At 51.4% G+C, this 26,319-nt stretch overlaps 1 protein-coding gene and 1 long non-coding RNA gene across 2 annotated transcripts; both read left to right on the forward strand.

Moving 5' to 3' along the window:
• The first annotated feature begins 3,213 nt into the window (after positions 1 to 3,213).
• On the forward strand, positions 3,214 to 8,478 carry LOC121015161 (uncharacterized). The gene is made up of 2 exons (XR_005783667.1): positions 3,214 to 3,794; positions 6,801 to 8,478. It is a non-coding gene; the product is annotated as an uncharacterized LOC121015161 (long non-coding RNA).
• A 1,628-nt stretch (positions 8,479 to 10,106) lies between these two features.
• On the forward strand, positions 10,107 to 24,780 carry SDE2 (spliceosome associated SDE2). The gene is made up of 7 exons (XM_040451908.1): positions 10,107 to 10,277; positions 15,831 to 15,948; positions 17,639 to 17,750; positions 17,996 to 18,165; positions 18,855 to 18,969; positions 20,786 to 21,281; positions 24,448 to 24,780. Exons 1-7 carry the CDS (start codon positions 10,158 to 10,160, stop codon positions 24,667 to 24,669), a joined length of 1,353 nt encoding a protein of 450 aa, XP_040307842.1. The 5' UTR covers positions 10,107 to 10,157; the 3' UTR covers positions 24,670 to 24,780.
• Positions 24,781 to 26,319: the final 1,539 nt, after the last annotated feature.

Raw genomic sequence — 26,319 nt, forward strand, 5'->3', positions numbered from 1 at the left:
CGGAGCCTGCTTGGGATTCCCTCTCCCTCTCTCTCTCTCTGCCCGTCCCCTGCTCACGCTCCCTCGGCCTCAAAGCAAATAAATAAACTCAAAACAGAAACCCACAGCTTGTCTAGCTACTCTTGTCCTGAGGGGCATTTGGGTTGTTTTGGGTTTTTGCTCCTGTGAACAGGAGACGCGATGCTTGTAAAAGTTCTGCCAGACGCCTCTGTCCCTGTAGACACCGAGGCCTATTTTGAATGATAGTAATCAGAGCTCTGCAGTCGTGGTGGCCGGGGCACCAACCGACCGGCGGAATAGAGCGGGCCGGTACGAAGCTGCCGGACGTCAGAGGTGACATTTAAGACAGTGAGGAAAGGAGAGACTGCTCAATAAATGGAGTTGGATGAAATTATTATCCGCATGAAAAAGGATGAAACAGAATCCCTCCCTCGGTCTATAATAAAACTCAACACCAAATAAAGAATTTTCATAGCAAAACAAAACATAAGAAACTCCGACTGGGAAACCCACGTGAATCTTTCTGACCTCGGAGTTGGAAACCTTTCTTAAGACAGGAAAACCCGCTCAACTCAAAAGGAAACACGGATACATCTGACTCTATTGAAACTAAGAACATTTGTGTACCTCTAGGTTTTCCGCACTCTCCAGGACTCAAGATTATGCTGCTGCTTTTGAGTAACTTTTTTTAAACATTTTTTTTTTAAGTTTACTTATTTTTGAGAGAGAGCACGAGCCGGGGAAGGGCAGAGAGAGAGGGAGACACAGAACCCCAAGCGGGATCCAGGCTCCGAGCTGTCAGCACAGAGCCCGGCGCGGGGCTCGAACCCACGAGCTGCGAGATCATGACCCGAGCCGAAGTCAGACCCTCAACAGACTGAGCCACCCCGGCGCCCCTGTCCTGCTGCTTTTAGCTCTACCCCCACGTTAAACCTTTCGTAATTTGAGACTAGATTTGGGTATAAACAGAGTTTCAGCTGCCTCCGTAGTCCTAGAGAGCACCCCTCTGTTTCCCACTTGGAATAACGAAGGTCAGAGGCTTGTTTTATTTTTAGGGAATCTCCACACCCAGCGTGGGGCTCGAACTCACGACCCCAAGATCCAGAGTCCCACGCTCTTCTGACTCAGCCAGCCAGGCGCCCCCAAAGGTCAGAGCCTTTCTAGGCTGGGAACGGCGATGGGAGAAAAAGCTTAAACTCTGCTGTTTTGAAGCAAATAGGACGCGATCCCCACCCGAAAATGAGAACTTGAAGTTAGGAAAAAATAAAGCTTCCACCGCAGCTAGTGACAATGAGTAAACGTTCCCTGGCCGAATCCGTATCGAGCACCGACTCTCTGGAGGCTAGAAGCACGGAGGGCTGGTGGAGGGCGAGGGATGCTGGGGCAAGGCAGGCAGGGGTGGGTAAGGAGGTGGACACAGGAGCAGAAGAAGCCAGCAGGGCTGAGTCCGGTGGGGGAAGGGGCGGGGGTCGGCAGGGCCAGTCTGGGGACCTGACTGTCCCCTATCCGACGTCACTAAGTCGGTTTCAGGGAGGTCCCTGGCAGCTGTGGAGTACAGGTGGGGGTTGCGGAGGGGGCCAGGTGGGGAGGGCTGAAACCAGGCGTTAGCCCTGGGGGCAGAAAGGCTGGGAGAGAGGTGTAAAGGCCTTGGACAGCCATCAGATTTGGGGCATGACAAAGTACGGGGATCTGTGATGACCCTCGGCTTTACAAATTGAGGCCACGGGTAGACAGAGGTGAGGCGGTCACTGGGTTAGGGAATCCAGCAGGTTAAACAAGCTTTGGGGGGAGGGGGGTGGGACCTGAGAGCAACTGGGACACCCTGAGGGCAGGCAGCTTGGCCGTCTCACAGGTCTTGACGGTCTTGTGAGCGTTGAGCTTTCATAGAAAAGGTAATGGCGTTTCCAGGAAGCCACTGAAGAAAGCCCTGAAGGAAGTCCTAGATGGCGTGCAAATGACCACACAGGGCCCCTGCTTCGGGGACAGCAAATGACCATTTCAACGTGCAAACAAGGTACGAAGACCCGTCATGGGATTCTGGGCCCGGCGCGGACCTCACGTGTTCGCCTGCACGTGCATTCCGTAAAGTCCGTGGCAGCAGCTGGCCTTTTCCTGGGGTTTTTCTCTTTGCAGGGGTCTGTGACGCAAACACACAAGCGTCTTCCAGATTCGTGCAGATAACAGCAGAATATCACGAACACGAACTCACGGCGCGGCCTGTGGCGGGGGGGGGGAGGGGGGGGCAGACAGACCCGCGGAAAGGCGGCGAAAAGGCATCTGGCAAGAAGGTCCTTGATGATAAAGACACGACCGAAGGGAGCCCCGGACACGCCCCGCTCAGTACTTGGCAGTGACCTTGGGGGTTTCTGGCGGGAAGAAGTCGCCAGGCTGGAGGTTGGCCAAACGTCTCCTTTCTCGCTCCGTGACCTACTCTCTTCCAGGCGGTGATTTCTCTGGCCGGCCGCCTGTCCATTCTGCTTCCTCGGCGCCCCAAACCTGTTCTCTGACCCCCGCCAGTGCCCCATTCCCTGGGAACAGCAGACTCACTGTAGGTCTCCGTGCTGCAGAATCAGAGCCGGAGCTGAAATCCTGGCTCTGACCGCCCCCCCCCCCTTGCTGTGTGACTTGGGTGAAGCCACTCAACCTCTCTGAGCCTGTTTCCATACTAGTCAAAGAGGAGTCCAGGGTCCAGGAGTCTCCAGGGTCATTGCTCTAAAGTACGCGTCTGATCGTGTCTCTTCTCTGTTTGAAAACTGCTCTGCTCACGGGGACAGAAGGCACAGGCAGGGAAAAGACTCGGGGGTATTGTAATCGCTGCAGGGTGACAGGTGGCAGCCTGTCACAGCATGACAGGGACACAGTGTAGACTTGTCCAGTCCCTATGTTGTACGCCTGAAAGGAGTGCAACGTTGTGCGGCGGCTGTATTTCAACAGAAACGCAAACAGAAACAGAAAGAGCCTTCTGTGGTCTCTCCTGTGCAGATTGAGGTCTGGATGCCTCCGCCTGGCATTAAAAAGCCCAACGACTCCCCAGCCGTTATCTTCTGCGGCTTCCACCCCTTCCCCCCACCCCAGGCTGGGTGTGTGTGTGTGTGTGTGTGTGTGTGTGTGTTTAACGTTTATTTATTTAGAGACAGAGAGTGCAAACGGGTGACAGAAAGAGAGACACAGGATCCGAAGCAGGCTCCAGGCTCCGAGCTGTCGGCACAGCGCTCCACGCGGGGCTCGAACCCACAAACCGCGAGATCATGCCCTGAGCCGAAGTTGGGCGATTAACCGACTGAGCCACCCAGGCGCCCCCTGGCTGCACACGCGTTTAACAGTAACGTCGGATGGACTTCGCGCTGTTTCCTGAACCCCGAGCTCTGCTCCTCGGGGCCTTTCTAGAAAGTAGCGCGTCTGCGCGAACGTGTGTTCCCAATCAGCTTATCCACGCACACCCCTCCCAAACCCGGCGTCTCCGCTCCGGTCTCTCCTACGTGCCTACGGGATGCCGTGCGTGTGCGTGTGCGCGTGTGCGTGTGCGTGTGCGTGTGCGCACCGCCACAACCGGTGTTGGTCTGAGATGCTTTAAGATGCTTGTATTTGCTAGCGATTTGGAGCGTCTGGCGCACAGACCCTCGCCTGTTTATGTCGCTGTCTCTGCGTCCGGTCCCTTGCCGCCCACCTCTCCTCTCCAGCACTTAGGAGGTGAGAAATGGATGGCGGTGGAATTGAATTGAGCGACCAACTCACACGGCGGGCCACTAAATCTTCGGTGGGAGCTGGGACCATACAGAAGCTCTCTCGACACCGTAAGTTCCTCTGCGCGCTGGCCTCTGCGCCCGAGCAGGAGGAGGGCAAGTAATGCCGTTGTGTTCTGTTATTACCTTGTCCCCCCCAGAGGCAGAAAGAACGAGATAGCTCACCAGCACCGATGCTAAAAGCCAGAAAAAACACATATGGTAAAGTAGGTTTTGCGGGTATATGGAGAACAGAGTGTGCTTTTATGTATTACAATGAACCGAGCTCCCTAAATGCCCTGAGGAATTGCCCGGTTTCTCTCTCTCTCTCTCTCTCTCTCTCTCTCTCTTTTTTTAAACACCCCATTGGTTAATATTCAACACGTAGATAAAGGACTCCCACAACTCAATACCAAAAATGCAAATGATCCAATTAAAAACGGCAGAGGACCGGAACAGACACTTTTTCCAAAGAACATTTTCCAAAATACATGACAAGGGGTTCAGCCTCATTAGTCATCAGGGAAATGCAAATCCAAACCACAGTGAGGTATCACTTCACGCCTGTCGGAATGGCCTGGGTGGCTCAGTTGGTTAAGCGTCTGACCTCGGCTCAGGTCGTGATATCCCAGTGCGTGGTTCAGGTTCGTGGGTTCAAGCCCCACTTACGGCTCGGAGCCTGGAGCCTGCTCGGGATTCTGTGTCTCCCTCTCTCTGCCCCTTCCCTGCTCTCGCTCTGTCTCTTTCTCTTTCAAAAATAAGTAAACATTAAAAAATTAAAAATTTTTTTTTCTTTTCTTTTTTTAATGTTTATTTTTGAGAGAGAGAGAGAGAGACAGCTTGAGCAGGGGAGAGGCAGAGAGAGAGAGGGAGACACAGAATCCCAAGCAGGCTCCAGGCTCCGAGCCGTCAGCACAGAGCCCTATGCGGGGCTCGATCCCACAAGCCGCGAGATCGTGACCTGAGCCGAAGTCAGATGCTCAACCGAGCTCCCCAGGCGCCCCAAGATTTTACTTTCAAGTAATCTCTACACCCAACGTGGGGCTCGAACTCACAATTCTGAGATCAAGAGTCAACACGCTCCACCCACTGAGCCAGCCAGGGGCCCTCTCCTTTAATTGAATATTAATATCAGCTGGAGGCTGTGTATGACTTTCTTGTGTCTTCAAATTGCAGCAGCTAATGTGTGTTGTTTCGAACCTTCTGCCAGCGCCCAGAGGCTTTCCACGGTGATTACAGGATATCATGCATTCTGTTTCCTTTATGACTCCTTCCGAGAGCCCAGATACATGCATTGCAGATTCTTAGTAAATATTCAAAGGAGAGCCCTCTACGAATTTACAGAAAATCGGAGAATCTCTATCTTCTCATCCAGAGGGGCACAAGGCTCTGGGTAATTAAAAGAGAAATTATGGGGCGCCTGGGTGGCGCAGTCGGTTAAGCGTCCGACTTCAGCCAGGTCACGATCTCGCGGTCCGTGAGTTCGAGCCCCGCGTCAGGCTCTGGGCTGATGGCTCAGAGCCTGGAGCCTGTTTCTGATTCTGTGTCTCCCTCTCTCTCTCTGCCCCTCCCCCGTTCATGCTCTGTCTCTCTCTGTCCCAAAAATAAATAAACGTTGAAAAAAAAAATTTAAAAAAACAAAAAACAAATCACAGTCCCGTGACTCCTGGGGGGCTCAGCCGGTTGAGCATCCGACTTCGGCTCAGGTCACGATCTCGCGGTCCGTGAGTTCGAGCCCCACGTCGGGCTCTGTGCGGACGGCTCGGAGCCTGGAGCCTGTTTCAGATTCTGTGTCTCCCTCTTTCTCTGCCCCTCCCCTGTTCATGCTATGTCTCTCTCTGTCCCAAAAATAAATAAACGTTGAAAAAAAAATTAAAAAAAAATAAAAAAAAAATAAAAGAGAAATTATGTGTTGAAATCACTGTCATCTTATAGTAACTGGAGAAAATTGGTTATTTGTACACAAAACAGTTTGTCTGACCCTCTATTTGAACTGCCTTAAAGTACAATAGGTGTTTAGGAGAGGGGACCGGAGCGGCTACGACTCTTGGTATCCAGTGCTTTGGGGACACATGCCGCCATATTGGACAGCTGAGTTTTCTTCGTTAGCGTTTAACCCGTGTGTTCATGAATGTTCAAAATTCTACCCTGTTTGGTGGGCTTCTAAAATGTGTATCAGAGGGTGCCTGGGGGCTCAGTTGGTTAAGCGTCCAAAGTATGGGTTAGGCTCAGGTCATGGTCTCTTGGTCTGTGAGATCGAGCCCCGCGTCGGCCTCTGTGCTGACAGCTCAGAGCATGGAGCCTGCTTTGGAGTCCGTCTGTCTCTCTCTGCAAAATAAATAAACATTAAACAAAAATTTTAAAGATAGTAAAAAAAAGGAAGAGTCCATCGATGAGGCAGGCTTCACTGTCTTATTTTAAGAAATTGCCACAGCCCCCCAATCTTCAGCACCGACCACCCTGACCAACCAGCAGCCCCCAATATGGAGACCCTTCCAGACACAAAAGGATTACGACTCACTGAAAGCTCAGATGGTGGTTGGGGTGTTTTAGCAATGAGATATTTTTTCATTAAGGTGTGTGCATTGTTTTAGATGTAATGCTAATGCACACTTAATAGACTATAATATAGTGTAAACCTAACCTTTATATTCACTGGGAAACCAAGAAATTCCTTTGACTTGCTTTATTGCGATATTGGCTTTCTTGTGGTGGTCTGGAACTGAGCCCACAATGTCTCTGAGGTATGTCTGTACCCTCCCCCCCTCTCTATCCACCCTATTGGCTCTGTTTCTCTAGAAAACCCTAATACAGTCAACACATTCTAACGTCAGATCATTAAAAAATATTCCTACAGACCTATGAGTTTTCCAGGAGAAAAATCCCCTTTTCAATGGCTTGGCCATGCAGAATTCATAAAGAACTATGGGTCTTTATTGCCAAGAGAGAAATTGAATTTCAATGTTGAAAGAATTCCAGTGCTCAGATACTCCATTTATGGAAGATGTGTGCTACGCCAGTTTGCTTTATAATTCTAATACAGTGACCGAAATTAAATTTTTTTTTTTATCGTAACAGCATTATTTGATGGCGACTTATGAATGAGGATAACCAAGAGGCCTTTGGAAACGAGTGTTGTGATAAATCAAACAAGGTAATATCCAGGGCGATCGGGAGTGACTGAATTTATTGATGAAAGTCCACCCCGAAGGAAGATCCTTCCTTCTTGCGGACACTGCAGAGAGGTGGGCTTCTGTACCCAGCGCTGGCTGTGGGTCCAGATTTTTCTCCCGGCCGGGCACCGCCACCCTACTCCTCCGGCACCTCTGTCCTCTCCGGCTCCTGCCCAGCACCAGTGCTAAATGCACACCTTTTCTACCCTCAACTCCACCTCGCCCTTGACGCGTCCTGTTTCCTTCTGTCCAATAGAGGCGGCAGGGTGGGGCTGTGCCTTCTCTGGCTGCCACACGTCTTGGGTCCCTGTGTCAGGCTCCGCCTCCCACGCCATCCACCCCCCCAGTGTGGACTCCACAGCTCCTACCCAGAAGCTGTTTTCCATCCTAGGAGCTGACCTCATTGTTCCCGGGGCTGGAACCATCCAGAAGGCAACACTTGGCCAGTTTAGGAGTTTATGCACTTTTGTGTTCGTGGCACAGGAGGAACCAAGCCGTACCGTTGTCTTTTGTCATAGCGATGGCACTAACAACTTCCTCTTCTTGCCCCTGAGCATGAACATGGCTGAAAACACATCAGTGTGCCCTGAATGTCACACAGGGACGTAGTCTGCAAATTCGCTGGTTTCGGAGCCCTGCTGTCGTTGGTAAAAATTGCCAGAATGTTCAGACTCGCTTCCTGTACTTGCGGCCCAGCGTGACATTTTGGCTCAGTTGAGCCCGTCATGGGTTGCCACACAAACATTGTCGGGAGCTGTCATTTCCTGGCAGGGGACAGTTATCCCACATCGCCCCGGGACGCTCTCACAGTGTCCTCCCGGCCCCAGCCAGTCCTCAAAGAGCAAAGGTGGAGCCAGAGTCAACCTTCTGGAGAACGCGGGCAGGAACAAAGTGTGGCTTATTGGAAGGAACACCGAATATGTCCCCGGAGCAGGGCTACCCTATTTTGCTAATAGAGGAACTGACCTCCACCCACTCACCACCTACTGGTCCCAACCCTACATGCATCTTCCCGTGCCTCCCCTGACACCATGAGGTGGGGAAGGTGACAGCAATTCTGTTTCCGTAATCGCCGACCGGCCTGGCCACACAACAGTGCCCATTAGACACCACTGTATACTCTCAGCTGCCCAGCTAATCAGCTATCTGCCTAGAATTTTTTCTACTCCTATGTCCTTGGCCAGAGCTCTAGCTTTAGGTAACTCAGTTTCCTCGTTATTGTTATTCATTTGTTTATTTCAGAGAGCTAGACCATTGTGTGGGGGAGGGGCGGAGGGAGAGAGAAGGTTCCAGGCTTAGTGTGACTGCAGGCTCCATCCACCAAAGTCTGGGATCATGACCTGAGCCGAAATCAAGAGTCAGACACTGAGCCCCCCAGGTGCCCCTCGAGTTGTTTTTTTTAATAATAGGAATTTAAGTGTAAGAATGAGATAAAGAGTGAACAGTTTCATTCAGACTTGGTTTTAGAAAGATGAGATTTAATGCCAGTAAATAAATGATGTGGACTTTCCTTACTAAAAAGGACTAATTGATCTTTACATATTTGAATCATTGCCCTGAAACAAAAATGTTATATAAAGCGAGGCTGGTCTTTTGTCTGCTTCCTTGTGGGAGAGGAGGACCTTTGAGATAGCCATTTTTTTTTTTTTTTTTTTTTTTTAATCCCAAGGAAGAAGAAGAAATGAATGAACAAAGAGGCTTGGGGCTTGGCTTGGCTCCCTCGAGGTTGCATGTTCAGGGGGCACTGAGGGTGGACAGTGGGGAGGCTCAAGTTTTCCAAAGTTTGGACTGTGTTCTTTGTTTTTTAATGTTTATTTATTTTTGAGAGAGACAGCGTGCAAGCAGGGGAGGGGCAGAGAGAGGGAGACTGAATCCAAAGCGAGCTCGGCGCCGAGCTCAAACTCACAAATGGCAAGATCATGACCTGAGCTGGTCTGCCGCTCAACCACCTTAGCCACCCAGGTGCCCCCCCTTTTTTTTTTTAATTTCTTTTTTAATGTCCGTTTATTTTGAGAGAGAATCCCAAGCAGGCTCCATGCTGTCAGTGCAGAGCCCCACGTGGGCCTCGATCCCACGAAGCAGGAGACCATGACCTGAGTAGAAACGCAGTCAGAGGCTTAACTGACTGAGCCGCTCAAGCGCCCCTCCCCACCCCGACTGTGTTTTCATACTTGGTGGGGCCCCCATGGACTCCAACCAGGGTCACCACCAGAGCCACTCTCGGAAGCACTGCTCTCGAGACACGACATCCTCACCATTTGGTGTAACTCTTCGGTCCCTGGGCCCTTTCTTTGCGTCCATTTCCCTCTGGTGTCAGGGAAATAAACACACCAGTTAGAGCCTGTAACTTCAGGGGCCTTGACCTTACGAGTTCGCTCCTACGGCCACCCTTCAGTGACTTCCGAGTCTCTGCGAGGTGTCCTCTGCCTAGTGTCTTCAACCGCATAGGGTGGCCACCTCGGGTCAGCCCTGTGGAGTCCCCGCGCCGGGCGGTCTGCCTGCCTCGCCCTCTGCACCTCGGGGGACTTGGCTGTGCGGGCGGCCAGCCGCGGTCCCCATCGCCCCCGGGTCCCCGCACCGCGGGCCGCTGGGCTCTCCACCCCGCCCCACCCCAGCCCTCGCGCGGCCCGCTCCAGGGGCAGAGGGGAGGCGGTGTGCAAACGGCGCCGACAGCAGGAAGCAACAAGGCCCTGCGCGCGGCCGGCAGCGGCTGCCGAGGAGGTGGGCGCTGGGCCACCGGGGAGCCCCCGCGGCCGCTCCCTGGCCCTTGGGCGGGGCGGCTCCGAGGCCGGAGGAGGCCGCCCCAACCGCTTCCGGGACTGCAGGGCCGCGCCTCCCGCCCCGGGGGAGCGCGCCTCCTCCGGCCCCGGCTCGCCGAGACCCAAAAATAACCGCGCGGCGTCACCGAAGGGGCCGAGGCCCGCGAGCGGCGCCCCGCACCCGCCTTATCGCGCGCCGCCAGAGCGCTGGAAACCCGGCCCCGCGCGGCCTTTTATACGGGGTCCCCCGAGCCCCGCCCCAGCAACGTCTCCTAGCAACGCCTCGCCCGCGCGCTCCGGCGCCTTATCGGCCTCCTCCAGGCCCTTCCCGTTCCCCTCCCCCGCCGGCGCGGCGCGGCGCGGGGGCCCGGCCCACGTGACTGGCCCCAGGGGAGGGGCGGGGCGAGCGGCCGCTGTGGGGGCGGGGCGCTGAAGGCCCCGTGACGCCATCGAGGCGCGCCGGCGAGTCGTGGCTCCTTCTCCCCCGGCGGTCGCTCGCTGAGATGGCGGAGGCTGCGGCGCTGGTGTGGGTTCGCGGCCCCGGCCTCGGGTGCCAGGCGGTGCGCTGTGCCTCGGCCTCGTGCTCCGTACGCGATGTGATCCGCCGACACTGCCAGGATCAGGTGGGGTTCGCGCTCCCCGGGAGGAGGGAGACAGCGGCGGGCGGAGCGGGGCGGGGAGGGCAGGGCTGGGTGACCAGGGTCTGGCGGGGGCGCGTCTCTTCCCTGGGGTTGTGTTTCTGGGGCTGAAGGCCCCCCAGTGTGAAGGTGCTTCGAGCTGCTGCTGAGGCCTCGTTTTGCTTTTGTGTTGGGGTGGTGGCGGTTCTGTCTCCCTCCAGAGCGGGGAGCAGCCCCTCCGCTCTCAGGCGCTCAGTCCAGCCCTCGGTCTGGACTCTCAGCGCCCCGGGGCATTGTTCCTCCGTGCGTTCAGGAGGCCGTGGGACCCGCTGGCTTCTGAGGCTCATTTCCTTACATTTCCCCTGCATGCACCCTATGCGTTTTGTCCCCTGATCACCCAGCCCGGTTAGCTCCAACCCCGGACAGAGTTCCCTGTCCAAACCCGGGCCACAGGATGGTGGCGGAGGGAGACGGGAAGTGGGTTGTTAAGGTCGCTGGTCGAGGCCCCGCCCTCCCACTCGTGTCCTGGTGAGGGCGTGGGTTCGTGCGGTCTGTCGTTTAGATCTCTTCATTTGGCCGTCACATTTGTCCGTGCATATTTTTGAACACCTGTCACGGACTTGTGAAGTTCTGTGTGCGGTTTACTTAATAGTCAAGCAAGCAGCTTTTACCAGCCGTAAACTGGTAAACCTTGAACCTGTTTGGTTCTTCAGTGGTCTCCCTGAATCTCATTTTAATTTTGGCACTTGATGGAGTCGTCTGTTTTTCTTTATAACTTCACGAAGTCCCTCTTTTCCTAGGCTGTTTCTTCTGCTTTGTTACTTAACGGGCTTAACACATGTTAACACTGCAGTCTAAACCGAATTTGTATTTGGACCGGTTCCATGAGGAAGCAACACGTCTTTCCAAATAATGTGGTTTTTCAGCTTCCCCATTTGTTTTTCTACACTGCAGTCCAGTGTGAAAGCTGTCAGAGGTGTGTTTGGCCATCCAGGTGGGAAACTGTTTTACAAAATAGGTTTTAGTATCTCTGAAAATCTTATTTCATGAATAAGTGAAATATTAGTTTAGTGATTTTAATATCTCTGAAAATCTTATTTCATGAATGTAGTACGAAATACATGGGATTTTAATATCTCTGAAAATATTTCTTATCTCATGGCAGTTGATCCAAAATGACCAGAAAGAATAGGATCTTAATCATGAGAAGTATTGGAAAAAATAATTCTAAGTAAGAGGGGAGAAATATAAATGAAGGATTCAGTCGGGTATTCAAGAAATATAACCGTGGCATGTGTGAACAGAAACAAGAAATTTATAAAAGGGCATTTGATGAGATACTGGAACGAATAAAAATAGCTCAAGTTCACGTCTGTGCTTTTTATTTTTATTTATTTACTTATTAAAAAAAATTTTTTTTAAACATTTATTTATCTTTGAGAGACGGAGTGAGACAGAACATGAGCAGGGGAGGGGCAGAGACACAGGGAGACACAGAATAGGAAGCAGCTCCAGGCTCCCAGCTGACAGCACACAGCCTGATGCGGGGGCTCAAACTCAGGAACTGCGAGATCGTGACCTGAGCCCCCCAGGTGCCCCACATCTGTGCTTTTTAAAGCCAAATTATTGGGACGCAGGATGAAGTCAGTGTTAGTTCCCACCGAGAGAGTAAAAATCTGTTGGCTGGTCTGCAGCCTAGGATAGCACAGATGAAGCTGGCTGCAGAATTAATAGGAAATTTATTTCTCCCGGGGACCTGGTGCGGTTGTAAAATGTCATCCTGACTCCCTCGGCAGTCTCCTGCTTTCTGATTCACCGAGAAGCCTCGATCTAGAAAATTACAGACTACGAGACACTTTCCTGTTTGAAACGTTATCAGTAAGAATGAAGCATCCCACTCTTGCCTGGAGATTCTAAGTCCCTTTGATCCAGAGCAGCACTCTCTCTGGATTTCCAGCCCGGGCGCAGAACTTCAGATTCGGAGTTCTGAACACGACATTCCACGTTTATCTTAACTTTGTGGTTTCCAAGGAGACAGGAGCCTGGATCTAATCTACTTCGTAGTCTGGACCTGATGTTGCCCCTTTTAGACACAGCTCAGCTCATTTTGAGTTTCTCAAAACACTTTCATTTAAATTTCACCCAAATTCCACCCTTGCCCATAAACTTGGCTTTGTTGAACTACTGGTCTGTCTCTGGTAGCCTCAGGCTTTGTGTTCGAAGAACTTGATAATGTGCAAAGGTTAAAGGCGCTTGAATTGATTCTAAATTTCCTTTACTCTTGGTTTCTACTGGTGATTGTTGACAAGAATGTGACAAGTAGAAAATGCAATTTTGTTGATCAGTTGTCTTAACAAGCAGTTCTTGTTTGGAAATGGAGTGTGGTGTATATAATTTTTCTGCTTTCGCATGAATGTCTTTTAAAGTTATTTAGAATTTTGGGGGCACCTGGGTGGCCCAGTCGGCTAAGCATCCAACTTCGGCTCAGGTCATGATCTCACGGTTTGTGGGTTCAAACCCCACGTAGTCTCTGTGCTGATAGCTCAGAGCCTGGAGCCTGTTTTGGATTCTGTGTCTCCCTCTCTCTCTCTGCCCGTGCCCCGCTTGTGTTCTCTCTCTCTTGAAAATAAATGAGTAAACATTAAAAATTAAAAAAAAAAAAGTAATTACCCTCGCTTTGCCCAGTGTCCTGTCCCGTCTTCCCTACTGAATGGCTTACTTAGCGTTAGTTCTCCCCTGCATTTCCCAGTGTTTTCCCTTTTTCCTGGATCAGTCCTCCCAGTGCGCATACTTGAGCCCACATCCCTTCCAGCTGTCCCCTCGTCTTCCCTGGTTTTCTTTATAGAAAATACCCTTGAACGTAAACCTCTCTCCTTCGGTACGTCCTCCAGTTGGGCTTCCGTGCCCATCACTCCAGCAGACCAACTCGCGCCTCGCGGGTCACGGTCTTATGCGTTGCCGTATCTGGTGATCAGTTTCCAGTCTTCCTCTCTCGTGGCCTCTCAGCATCCGTGGGCACAGGCGACCGTTCCCTCCTTGGCATGCTTTGCTTACCGGTCCAGACGTCACCCTCATTCTCTTCCACCTCACTAGCCTCCCTTCCAGTGTCTCTTGCCGCTTCCTCCTTATCTCCCTGGTCTCTAAACCTTAGAGTGGCCGGGCCAAGTTTTCTGATCCTTGTTCTGACGCTTCCTCCTCCCCCACGTGGGCAACTTCGTCCATTCTCAGGGCGGTAAGTACCATCGGTGTGTTGACGTCTCCCAGATGTAAGGCTCCAGCCCAGCCCTCTGCCCCAGACTCCAGACTTGGGTCCCCACCGGGTTACCCCACATCTCGCATGGCTATTAGGCCTCTCAAAGAAGCACACCCAGCATGAGACCAGTACTCTCCCCAAATACGTGCCATCTCACTCTTCCCCTTAGACCAGATTTTTGGGCTCCTCTGTATTCCTCTGTTGATCTCACTGCCCTCACTCAGGGCACTAGGGCCCCTCACGGTCCTCCTCACCTTTCGTCTACCACCCCTGGTGCAGATGGCCCTTGCGTCTCACCTGGATTGTCATGATATGACGTCTCTGCTTCTGTAGTCTCATTTCCAGTTCACCAGCTTGAGTGATCCTTTTTTTTTTTTTTTAATTTATTTAAAAAAAAATTTTTTTTTTCAACGTTTTTTATTTATTTTTGGGACAGAGAGAGACAGAGCGTGATCAGGGGAGGGGCAGAGAGAGAGGGAGACACAGAATCGGAAACAGGCTCCAGGCTCCCAGCCATCAGCCCAGAGCCTGACGCGGGGCTTGAACTCACGGACTGCGAGATCGTGACCTGGCTGAAGTCGGACGCTTAACCGACTGCGCCACCCAGGCGCCCCGATCCTTTTTTTTTTTTAATTGTTTTAATGTGTTATTTATTTTTGAGACAGAGACAGAGCGTGATCAGGGGAGGGGCAGAGAGAGAGAGGGAGACACAGAATCCGAGGCAGGCTCCAGGCTCCGAGCTGTCAGCACAGAGCCCAACACGGGACTCGAACCCATGAATCTCAAGATCATGACCTGAGCCGAAGTCGGATGCTTAACTGACTGAGCCACCCAGGCGCCCCATAGAGTGATCCTTAAAGACTATAACTCAGCTCTCAATTTGTTCAAAACCCTGCAGTGGCTTCATTCAGAGTAAAACCAAGGTCCTTACAGTGGTTTCTAAGGCCTTCCCCTTCCCCTTCCCCTTCTGTAGATTTCTTCCAGCCACATCGGTGGGGTTGCTGTCGCATGCGTATCTAGGCTTATCCCTCCTGCCCGCCTTTGCATTTGGGCTCTCTGGAGTGCTGTCCCCCACGTGGCCTGTTCTCTCCCTTTGCTTAATTCTCTGCTCAAATGTCCCTTGGCCCGAGAGGCTCCTCTTGACCACCTGTATGTAAAACGTCTTACCACCATGCCCGTCTGCGTCTGCTGCCCCTTCACTCTGCTCGTCGCCATTTGACATAGTATGTACTTCGTGTGTTCATCATCTGGGTTTCCCCGCTGGAGTGTAAGCTCCGTGAGGGAGGGTCTGTGTTCACTGTACTATTCACTACAGCATCCCAGCGCTTAGAAAGTACCTGGCAAACAGTAGGGACTTAATATTTGTTGAATGAACAGGTAGTTCCTGTTGAAATAGCTGTGTGGTGTGGTTCAGAGTGAGTGTTCGTTGTGTCTATTTTGGGAAGATTCCAATCATGCATTTAAAAAAAAATTCTTAGAGCTTGTGTGCGCAAGCTGGGAAGGGGCAGAGGGAGGGGGGGAGAGAATCCCAAGCAGGCCCCACACTCAGCGAGGAGCCCAACACGGTACTTGATCTCCCGACCATGAGATCCCGACCTGAGCCGAAATCAAGAGTCCGACGCCCAATGGACGGAGTCACCCAGGCACCCCACTGGTCATGCATTTTTCCTTTTGTTGGGGTTAGGTCTCTTAGCACTTGATGTTACACATTTAATTGTGTACTTCGGAGGGTACTCCTCTGTTGTCTCACTTTATGGCATCACAGACTTGGTTAGAAAGACTTAACAGTTTATATATTTTTTACCTACCACTTGTTCTGAGAATTTTTGAAATACACGGAGCGGGCTTAGGGCTATGCCGGCTTCTGCTGTGAGTCGGGGACAGGAGCAGAGATCACCGCCGCCAGCTGGCCCAGAATACTTACGGTCACTTCCAAACCTGTTCGGCTTGACATTCCCCGTTTACAAAAGTCAGGACAGAATGGGACTTGCAGAGTTACTGGGTCTGAGCCCCATACAGCTCCCTACCTTGGCTCTGGTTTCCTGCCAGAGAAGAAGGCAGTGGTTTTTATTTTCACCCGAAAGACAAACAGTTCTCGTACGTGTCATGGTGAGGTGTCAGGAAAAAATTGTGCGAAATGACTTTTTTCTTTCAGTAGTTTCGACTTTCAGTTCAGCAAATGCTCGTTGACCACTCGCTCTCTGCGTGTAACTGGAGTAATGAAAAGATAACGGGCCAGGCCCCTTCCTGCAGGAAACTCGTATTGTCTCGTAAACAGCATTTAAAAACCCCAAACTTGTCTCTAGGATGTTCCAGTGGAATGCTTCTTTGTGAAGTGCGACGGATCGCTCACGGACACCAGTGACAGGGTGCGGCATGGCGCCGTCTATAGTCTGGAACCCAGGCTCCGCGGTGGCAAAGGAGGTAGGACAGGAGCGGCGGCTGCTCACCGTGGAGCCCCCACCTTGAGCCCCGTGCGTTAAATTCACCAGCTCCTTGGCCTCTGTAGTTTCCGGTTTTGTTTGCCTTCTGAAATCCTTTAGTTACTTACCTAGTTTTGAATATTTTCTCTTTTATTCCTTTTTTTTTTTTTTTTTTAAGTTTATTTGAGAGAGATCTCAAGCAGGGGAGGGGCAGAGCGGGGGGGGGAGAGAGAATCCCACACAGGCTCTGCACTGTCAGCACAGAGCCTGATGCGGGGCTTGATCTCATGAGCCCTGAGGTCATCACCTAGTCAGGATCAAGGGTTGGACGCTTAATTGACCGAGCCACCCAGGCACCCGTTTCTTTTATTCTTTTTGAGGACTATATTGTCTGATTAGTTTCTACCTTCGTCAGCAGGATAGCACTCGGGCAACCTGGGTTCTAAAACTTCGGGGAAGATTTGATGAGAGATGATCATTACTCTGTCCAGTTTGCTGAAAGAGGAACGTTAAAACAACTAAATCGGCTGCTTTGATCAAGATTTTGTCTGGTTATTGTAGCTCCAAGGGAGGACTGACGTCGGCTTGTGAAATAACAGTCATTTCCAGGTCGGGGTAGATTAAGAGGGAAAAGAAACTAAACGAGCAAACACTGAGAATAACAGGGGTTCTGGGTATTTCTCCTGATGTACTGGCCTGTAATCCCGAAGCTTTCTCAACACCTACCGTGCTTTGGTGTGGTTTTCAGAGAGCTGGCGTCGAATTACAATCATCCTGCTGATGTTTGAAACTGTGTCCGGGAGGATGAAGCTGATCATATGAGCCAGTGACAACTTAAAATTGCTTTTCCTTTGAAACTCGCTGCAAAATCTCACCATAAATTACTTCTTAATTTTTTTATTAAAATTTTTTCTAAGTGTATTTAAGACAGAGAGAGAGTTGGGGCACCTGGGTGGCTCAGTCGGTGAAGCGTTCGACTTCGACTCAGGTCATGATCTCGCCGTTTCTGGGTTCGAGCCCCGTGTCAGGGTCTGTGCTGACAGCTCAGAGCCCGGAGCCTGCTTTAGATTCTGTGTCTCCCTTTCTCTCTCTGCCCCTCCCCCCCACTCGCGTGCGTGCTCCCTCTCGCTCAAAAACAAAAAAAATTTTTTTTGAAAAATTAAAGAGACAGTGGACACGTGAATGCGAACGGGGGAGGGGGCGGGGGCAGAGAGAAGGGAGAGGGAGAACCCCAAGCAGGCTCCACGTTGTCTGCACAGAGCCCAATGTGGGCTCTGAACTCACGAACTGTGAGATCTTGACCTGAGCTGAAACCAGATGCTTGCTTAGCTGACTGAGCCACCCCATGGGCCCCTCACCATGAAGTTTTGTTTAAGTTCTTCATCCGGGAATCTTGGGATCTGTGGCACTGGGCAAAGCCCTCCGAAGAGCCCCAGTGGTGAGGATGCAGTGTTGCGGAGATCCAAAGGAAGGGCGAAGGTGTGAGGCTGAATCGAGTTTATCGGTACTTTTACCTGGGTGGGGTCCTGACATCCCTTTCTTAAAAAAAAAAAAAAAAAAAAAAAAAAAAAAAAAAGAATGAAAGAGATCCTTTTTACTCTTGTGGCCCGGACACTGTTTTCGCGAATTGGCCTTTACCCACCCCCTCGAACCCCCTCACCTGCTCTCTCCAAATGTGTGTATCTGCTCAGGGTTCGGATCTATGCTCCGCGCGCTTGGTGCTCAGATCGAGAAGACGACCAACCGAGAGGCTTGCCGGGACCTCAGCGGGCGGAGGCTGCGAGATGTCAACCACGAGAAGGCGTAAGACGCCCCCTGTTTTGGTTGTTTCGAAGAGAGCGGTGTTTTCTGTCGGTGGTGGTCGTGCGCGTGCCGTGCGTACGGATACGTAGACTTGAAATGTTAGCGCCCTCATCCATCGCTCTCGACTCTCATCTCTCCCTGTCCAAGGGAAAGTCACAGCATGCGCGGGACAGGGCGAATTTGTCGCCGGGGAGGGGCTCTTTCTGCGTAAAGGGGCGGGCGCGTGATCGTCTCTTGCGTCCCAGGATGGCCGAGTGGGTGAAACAGCAGGCCGAGCGAGAGGCTGAAAAGGAGCAGAAGCGTCTGGAGCGGCTGCAGCGGAAGCTGGCGGAGCCCAGACCCTGCTCGGCCAACCCCGCCTACCAGCGGCAGTGCCACGAGATGGCCGAGCGCCTGGAGGACTCGGTCCTCAAAGGTGAGAAGGAGTCACGCCGTCCCCCGAGGACCGGATGGAGGCCGGGGGGTGGGGGTCTCCACTCAGTGACAACCCACGCTCCTTACACCCCAGCACAGATGGCACACTCACACGGTGTTTGTACTTGACTCCCGCGGGCCCCAGGTAAGAACCTCCTCGTGCTCGGTGGGGCTGTCCTGTGTCTTCAGGAGGAGTTGAGACCTCAGCACGTTTGTTTCTAGTTTTAGGTCAGTGTTTTTAATGGTATTTTAAGGAGAACGAACGATGGTCCTCGGCTTCTGTGTGTGTTTTTTGTATCTGGAGCGTTAATGCTGGGGCCGTTGGGGGTTCGGCTGAATAAGAAGGAATCTTTTCAGTCAGGAGGTTATGACAAAGTGATACCCAAGTAAAGTGTACAAGGGGGCAGACGAGCAGGCGTGGGGAGGCCGGACACGAGCCTGTCCGTGTCAGGGCTGCAGACTGGATGCCGGTGTTTTCCAACCTGCTTCCAGAGCCGGAATGCTCGGTGCTTAGCTCTATGTAAATTTGAGGTGACTCTCACAGTAACGGTAGCAAATCTTGGTCCGCTAAGAGACTAAATCCAGAGCTTTGGATGACAACGCAGTTGTCTTGTAGTCCGTACTGGGTATGACTTCTTTAATTGTCCTTACTCCTGATGGCGTAACTGAGTTGTTAACACTTGTGGTTAGGTATGCAGGCTGCTTCCAGCAAGATGGTGTCGGCGGAAATTGGGGAGAGTCGGAAACGACCCAACAAATCAAAAACGGACAGAGGAGCCAGTTCAGGGAAGAGGAAATGCTTTTGGTAAGCATATGCTTCGTTTTCATCGCGAAGAGATCTGTGCGGACTGACGCATTTCCTTCTTGTCTCTCTGGCATAAACGCTTTTAGTTTTTCATTTTTATTTATTTTTTAAGTTCACTTATCTATTTTGAGGGGAGGGGAGAGGGAGGGAAAGAGGGAGGGAGAGGAGAGAGCATGCCAAGCAGCCTCTGCACTGGCCCTGCAGAGCCCGACGTGGGGCTTGAACCCGTGAACTGTGAGATCACGACCTGAGCTGAAATCAAGGGTCGGACACTTATCCGACTGAGCCACCCAGGCGCCCCTGGCATAAACACTTTTTAAAGTAATGTTTGAAGGGAGCTCAGAAATTTCCAGAATGCTTCGGTCTTCAAGTCTGCACGGTTGTCACACTGGACACACCGCTCGTGGCTTCTGCCTCGAGTACCAGGCATGCCGTCTAAAGGAGCAGGGTTTTTTTACAGTGAAAGATCACCCGAAAGTAAGTTTATACTTGAATTACTGTTTGGCGTGGAAAGAGTTCACTTTCAGACATTCTTGGTGGAAGCTGTGCTTTCTAGATTGTTCTGTCTTCTCTGTGGTTTTTCACGGTCGTTACTGACGTGTTTGGCCGCTGCCCGACCTCTCCTGGCCGCTTGTGCACTTGCCGCTGGAAAGCACAGTGGTGCCTTTTCTTGTCCGTCCCCGGGAGCTCTCCGCCCTTCCCACTTGGTCCTCCGGTTACTAGTTCTAGAAAACCCCTTGGGCCGAGTTCTAGAAAATCCGTCCAGATGGATCTTGCTTCCTTGTTGGCTTCCGCCTTGGGGATAGAAAGAAAATTATTAACCGAAGACCACGTAACTCTGCGAGTCCAGCATAGAATCTGGGGTGTTCTTTGTGAAATAGGAATCAAGCGTTCTTGAGAGAAAAGGTAGCGGTGTTGTGTGTTGGGGCAACGGCTAGCGAGACAGAGACAGTGTGAGCAGGGAGGGGGCAGAAGGAGAGGGAGACAGAGAGAGGATCCCAAGCAGGCTCTTCGATGTGGGGCTTGAACTCACGAACCGCAAGATCATGACCTGAGCCACAATCAGGAATCGGATGCTTAACCGACTGAGCCACCCAGGCGCCCCGAGATATGATTTATATACGCCAAAGTTCACACGTTCTGATTGAATAGTCGTGTGAGTGTTGAAAAATCGTGTAACCGCTACCAAAATCAAGACACAGAATATCGCATTTCCCTAAAAATTGCCGGTGTGCCCCTTCACAGTTAGTGCCCGCGCCCCCAACCCCAAACCCCGCTGATCTGTGATGGTTTTGTCTTTCTGGGGGTGTCCCACAGCCCTGCGTGTCTGGCTTTTCTCACTTAGCGCGATGCTTTGCAGCCTGTGGCTGGGATTGTATGCGTCATTCGTTCCTTCTTAGTGCCAAGTATTATCTTTTCTATCTCTCCGTTCTCCTGTCGATAGTTTGGGAAGTTTCCAGTTTGGGGCAATTACAGACTTTTCTTTTAACTGCTTGTTATCTTATCTAGTTTCTAACAGTTGAGATTCATAGGCGATAGGAAAAATAGCTTTAGACAAAAATCAGTTTTGCTCTAAGAGATTCACGCCTTTAAAGAGGAGTCCTTCTCGGATCTTTAGGACAGTGGGTTCCAGGCGGGTTCCGGTCATAACTGAATCTCGCCGTCCGCTTATCCCCGGGAGTATCTTCTGGAACTTACCTGCCCTCCATCTCCAGCGAGCAGATACTTGGATCCGACAGGGCCCGCTCCCTGGACAGGCAGGGGCTCTGCCCACATAGAAGCTGGGGGTGGTGTCACGCCTTTCTGTCCCCTGCAGGTTGGGCACGGAAGGACTAGAGACCGCGGAGGAGTCTAGCTCAGAGACCTCGGATGGCGACGGGGAAGAAGCTCCCGGCACTTCAGGAGTGAGCTTCCACACTCCCAGAAACGGCGATGGCGCTGAGGCGGCAGCCGAATCTGCCGGCAGCTGTCCGAGGGCGGGCGTGCGGGCTGCGGACTCTAGGCCCCCGGAGCCGCCGCAGGCGCCCGGGCCAGGCTCTGGGTGTGCGGTCTCCGCAGACGCCGGGCCGGGCCGGACCTCCGCCTGGGGGCGCGAGCAGGGGACCATGGCCGTGGAAACAGAGAAGAGCCTGGAGCAGGGAGGGGCCGGGGGCGAGGAGCCCGCAGAAGAGGGGGCGGCCGGGGCAGGACCAACCGAAGAGTCACAGGCACAGGCACGGGAGGCGACTGACACGGCTGCCGAGGTAGCGCCCGGAGAGTGCGGGGGAAGCGCGCCCGTGACCAAACCGGAGGACGGCCGGTCAGGAAACTCGGTAAGTGACTTGGGGCCCCGTCTCCGGCCACGTCAGCCTTATGGCCTCAGTAAGTCCTTGAAATGAAAACGTGCTTCCCCCCCTGGGCTGCTTGGGGGAAGGTCCGTTAAATGACCAGCGGTGCGATGCATGAAGCTTGCCTAACCCCTTCAAAAATCCTAGATTGGTTTCTTTTCAAGTCTCGGGTGTGTATCATTTTGCCACGGGGCGGTGTCCCTGGTTCCCTAGTTTATCGGTTCTAAGCTGCGCATTTACCATTTTAGTAATCTGTGAATTTGGACACACGTCACATATCATAGTTTAGTTGGTATCGGTTATCCTTTTTTTTTTTTTTATGTTTATTTTTGAGAGAGTGCAGGCGCCCACGCGCGAGTGGGGCAGGGGCTGGGAGGGGGACACAGAGGGTCCGAAGCGGGTTCCACGCTGACAGCAGCGAGCCCGACGCGGGGCTCGAACTCACGAGCCGCGAAATCACGACCGGAGCCAACTGCTGACGCCCAACGGACGCAGCCCCCCAGGCGCCCCCGTTTATTGTTTGTCGATAACATAGACGATAACGAGGCATGATGCGGCAGATGGCATTTTAGAGGGGCTGAAACGTGCTCATTTTCTAGCACCGAATCCCTGGTTGCTTTGTTTCTTTCTCGCGTGCGAGACTGTTGGGACAGTTGGCGTCAGCGGGATGTGACGCTCTCTCTGCAGGGAGAGGGGCAGCTGCCTTCTAATTTGTCTTCGCATCTTAAGCTCTGCATCCCGCCATCAAAGGATGGTTTTCGCTGAGCACAGTGTCCCTCCGGTTGTTCAGGACTCATGGCCTTCAGTGGACCAGCTTCCAGGAAGACTCTTCAACATTTACCGTTTGATCTAATAATGATTTGCTTTTTAGACTAGATGCACCCGGAACTACCTGCTGTCCTTTGGTAAACACGAAGCCTATCGTTACTTGTTTAACCAGCACCTTCCCTACCCTCAATTACAAAGCAGGAAGGCATCGATTGCATTCTGTAGGGAGGACAGTGGAATTGTTTATGCAAAGGGCTTTAGTTTGGCTCTCACGCCGTTTCTGCAAGGGGTCAGCCTGTAGCTTTTGTGTTACTCTTTTTTTATGTTTACTTTTGAGACAGACGGAGTGTGAGCGGGGAAAGGGCAGAGAAAGAGAGGGAGACAGAATCCCAAGCAGGCTCCAGGCTCCGACAGCTTGGAGCCCAACATGGGGCTTGAACTCATGAACTTTGAGACGATGACCTGAGCCGAAGTCGGCCGCTCACCTGACTGAGCCACCCGGGCGCCCCTATAGTATTCTTATACATTAGAAGCTTTTTCCTGTCTGAAGTCATAGAAACGTGAGTAAAGGGATATTTTAGGCATAGGATAAGGAGTAAGACCCAGTTGACTTCTTTGAGCCTTCAGTCATGGAAACTGTTCTTGGTGGGGAGGTACGGATGTGTTCCTCACCACCGTGTGCAGCCGTAGGTGGTGATTTAGGATTTGGCCAGAAATAATGAAACCAAGATTTACTCCTGAGAGCTACCAAAATGGTTCTTTTTAAAAAATAAAGTTCAGGGGCGCCTGGGTGGCGCAGTCGGTTAAGCGTCCGACTTCAGCCAGGTCACGATCTCGCGGTCCGTGAGTTCGAGCCCCACGTCGGGCTCTGGGCTGATGGCTCGGAGCCTGGAGCCTGTTTCCGATTCTGTGTCTCCGTCTCTCTCTGCCCCTCCCCCGTTCATGCTCTGTCTCTCTCTGTCCCAAAACTAAATTAAAAAAAAAAAAACGTTGAAAAAAAAAAAATAAAGTTCAACAAGAAGGATTAAGATTCTGTCCCTAGAACTCTTTAACGATTGAAAAATAACTTACTGTGATGGAAAATTACTCTTCTTGAATATATATTTTTTATAATCTTTTTAATGTTGATTTATTTTTGAGAGAGAGACACACAGTGTGAGCAGGGGAGGGCCCGAGAGAGAGGGAGACACAGAATCGGAAGCAGGCTCCAGGCTCCGAGCTGTCAGCACACAGCCCGACGCGGGGCTCGAACCCACGGACTGCGAGATCGTGACCTGAGCCGAAGTCAGACGCTTCACCGACTGAGCCACCCAGGCGCCCCATTGAATATATTTTTTAAAAACTCCCATATGTGAACATTTTTGTCCTTTGCAGAGCGTCCCTGGCTAGAAGTATTTCCTTGCGTCTGAGAGTCTGGAAAGGCTGCCGGACGGCTCGAACGATTACAAGGCTGTTGAACCGTGTTTGGATTTGTTGAGTTATAAACGTGGGAACTCGGGGCGCCTGGGTGGCGCAGTCGGTTAGGCATCCGACTTCAGCCAGGTCGCGGTCTCGCGGTCTGTGGGTTCGAGCCCCGCGTCGGACTCTGGGCTGATGGCTCGGAGCCTGGAGCCTGTTTCCGATTCTGTGTCTCCCTCTCTCTCTGCCCCTCCCCCGTTCATGCTCTGTCTCTCTCTGTCCCAAAAATAAATAAACGTTGAAAAAAAAATTATAAAAAAAAAGATAAACGTGGGAACTCAAACAGTCTTAATCATTAAGTTACAGAGCGTCAGGGTGATGGAATCAGAAGATGTGCAGGCCTGGAATCTCATGAATGTTAAACTTTACGAGGGTGCCACTCTTGGTTGTAACAGTGTGGGGCTGGGCTGGATGTGTCTTGCTGTTTGACCTACTGGAAAATCCAAAAAAGAGGAAAAGTCATATTAAGAATCTGGGGGGGGGGGTGCCTGGGTGGCGCAGTCGGTGAAGCGTCCGACTCTCGGTTTCAGCTCAGGTCATTATCTTGCAGTTTGAGAGTTCAAGCTCCCATTTGGGCCGACAGCATGGAGCCTGCTTGGGATTCTCTCTCCCTCTCTCTCCGCCCCTTCCCCTCCCGCTCAGTTTGTCTCTCTTGAAATGAATACACTTAAAAAAGGGATCTGGGCATCTTGTAACTTCTGTGACTGTTCTGAATGCTTGTTTCTAAATGTACAGATAAATTCATGGTCGTCAGTGTTCGTAATGAGAATCTGTGTGGAATGACACGTAGACGATTATTAAAATTCAGTAGCGAGATACGGCTAATTAAATGAGAATTCCTTGATCAGCAGAGCACCGTGGACAGTTAAGGAGAGTCCTCAGGGAGAGGAGCTGGTTTTAAATACTTTCTTTTCTTTCCTCTCAGGATACTGGTCTGGCAACTCTAGACTTGCTGGCATTCACCTCCGTGGCGGAAATGGAGGCGCTGGGCTTGGACAGGCTCAAGAGTGAACTGACGGCCCGGGGGCTGAAATGTGGGGGCACCCTGCGGGAGCGGGCCGCCAGGCTCTTTTCTGTCCGCGGCCTGGCCAGGGAACAGATGGACCCCGCTCTGTTCGCCAGGCCGCCGAGGGGGAAGAAGAAATGAATGGCCGTGGCCGATTTCCTCCTCCTGTATCGTCTGGCGTTTCTAACGTGCATAGTGGTGGCTCTTGGCCATTCTTCCTGTTGATATTAAAGCTGACTTTTTAATAACCCAGTTCCAACTCTCCTTTTGTTCGCTCTTTATAGAATTAATGTGTGAGACCGTCTGGGCTGGAAGTTTTCTTTGCGGGATGGGTTTTTATAACAGGTTTCGTTTTCTTTAATACCTTAGGGCTGGTCGGCCTTTTGGTTTCCTCTTGTGTCGTTTAGGCAAGTCATACTGTTGACCCTTGAACATCACAGGTCTGGGAAGCACGGGTCCACAGGTATGTGGGTTTTTTTCAGTAAGTACAGCACAGCACTGGAAACGTATTTTAGGATTTTTCCCAGTAACGTTTTCTTCTCTCGAGTTCACTTTATTGTGAGAATGCCACCTGCAAAGTAGGTGTTCAGCCGCCGTGTATGTTCTCAGTCAGGCCTCCCGTCCACAGGAGGGTAGGGGTAGCCGGGGTATTTGGGGACCGTCAAAAGTTATACACGGCTTTTCGGCTGCCCGGGGGTCGATGCCTCTAACCCCTGCATTGTTTAAGGGTCAGCTGTGTTTTCGAGGAATTTATTCATTTGACCCAAGTTGTTAGTTTTTTGGACATAATTACTCATGGTGGTCCCTCCCTGTTTATTTATTTACTTTTTAATTTAAGTTTTCTTTAATTTTGAGAGGAAGGAAGGGAGAGAGAGTGCGCACAGGGGAGGGGCAGAGAGAGGGAAAGAGAGAGGATCCCAAGCAGGCTCCGCGTTGCCAGGGCAGAGCCTGACACGGGGCTTGAACCCATGAACCGTGAGATCACGACCTGAGCCGAAATCAAGAGTCGGATGCTCAACTGACTGAGCCACCCAGGCGCCCCTAGGCCTTTCTCTGATACAAGTATTTAAAGTTACACGCTTTTCTTTAAGCACCGCTTTAGATTGGTGTTAGATTTATTTTGGGTTGATTATCTGGAAGTATATTGCCTACTTCACAGGGGTTTGATTTCTTTCCCCTAAATATCTTACTGATTTGTGCTTTCATTCCATCCAGGTTGGAGAATATGTTTATGGTTTCAATCTTTGTAGTCTTACTCATGATGTGACTCAGTATATGGCCTGTCTTGCTGAGCGTTCCACATGTACTTGAAAAAAAAATACGTTTTCCGAAACGGTGGGTGAATTTGTTCCGTAATACCAATTAGGTAATTAATACTATCGTTCACATTTCTGTGTCTTTACAGATTTTTTGTGTGTCATGTGTTGAGAGGTGTTCTAATCTATTGTGTTGTGCCATGGTCCCGTTCCTCTAATTGTATCGATTTACTCCATATCTGGAAGGTCTGTTACTAGGTTATGTTACATCCTACGAATGAATTGAGCATTTTGTTGTTACGAAACTTTCCTCTTTACCTCTGGTGACATCCTTTGTTTCCAACTCCGCTGTATCTGATGTGAATTAGAGCTTCTCCGGCCTTCTGATGCTGTTTGCATACCTTTTTCTGTTCATTCACTTCTTACCTCTCTGTGTTTCTATTTAAAAGAAGGGAAATTCCTGTAGACCCCATATACTTGGATCTCACACTTTTATCTGTTCTGGCCCTGCCACTTATTTATTTATGTCCTTATC

Source organism: Herpailurus yagouaroundi, unplaced genomic scaffold (assembly GCF_014898765.1).
Source record: "Herpailurus yagouaroundi ecotype Mexico unplaced genomic scaffold, PumYag 205, whole genome shotgun sequence".
NCBI classification, from domain to species: domain Eukaryota; kingdom Metazoa; phylum Chordata; class Mammalia; order Carnivora; family Felidae; genus Herpailurus; species Herpailurus yagouaroundi.

Bases quoted from the DNA above. Each gene is read 5' to 3' on its own strand.
- SDE2 (XM_040451908.1), top strand. From the start codon at position 10,158: ATGGCGGAGGCTGCGGCGCTGGTGTGGGTTCGCGGCCCCGGCCTCGGG. The intron at 17,751-17,995 runs GTAAGACGCCCC...CTTGCGTCCCAG, and splicing joins GATGTCAACCACGAGAAGGC to GATGGCCGAGTGGGTGAAAC. The intron at 18,166-18,854 runs GTGAGAAGGAGT...ACTTGTGGTTAG, and splicing joins GGAGGACTCGGTCCTCAAAG to GTATGCAGGCTGCTTCCAGC.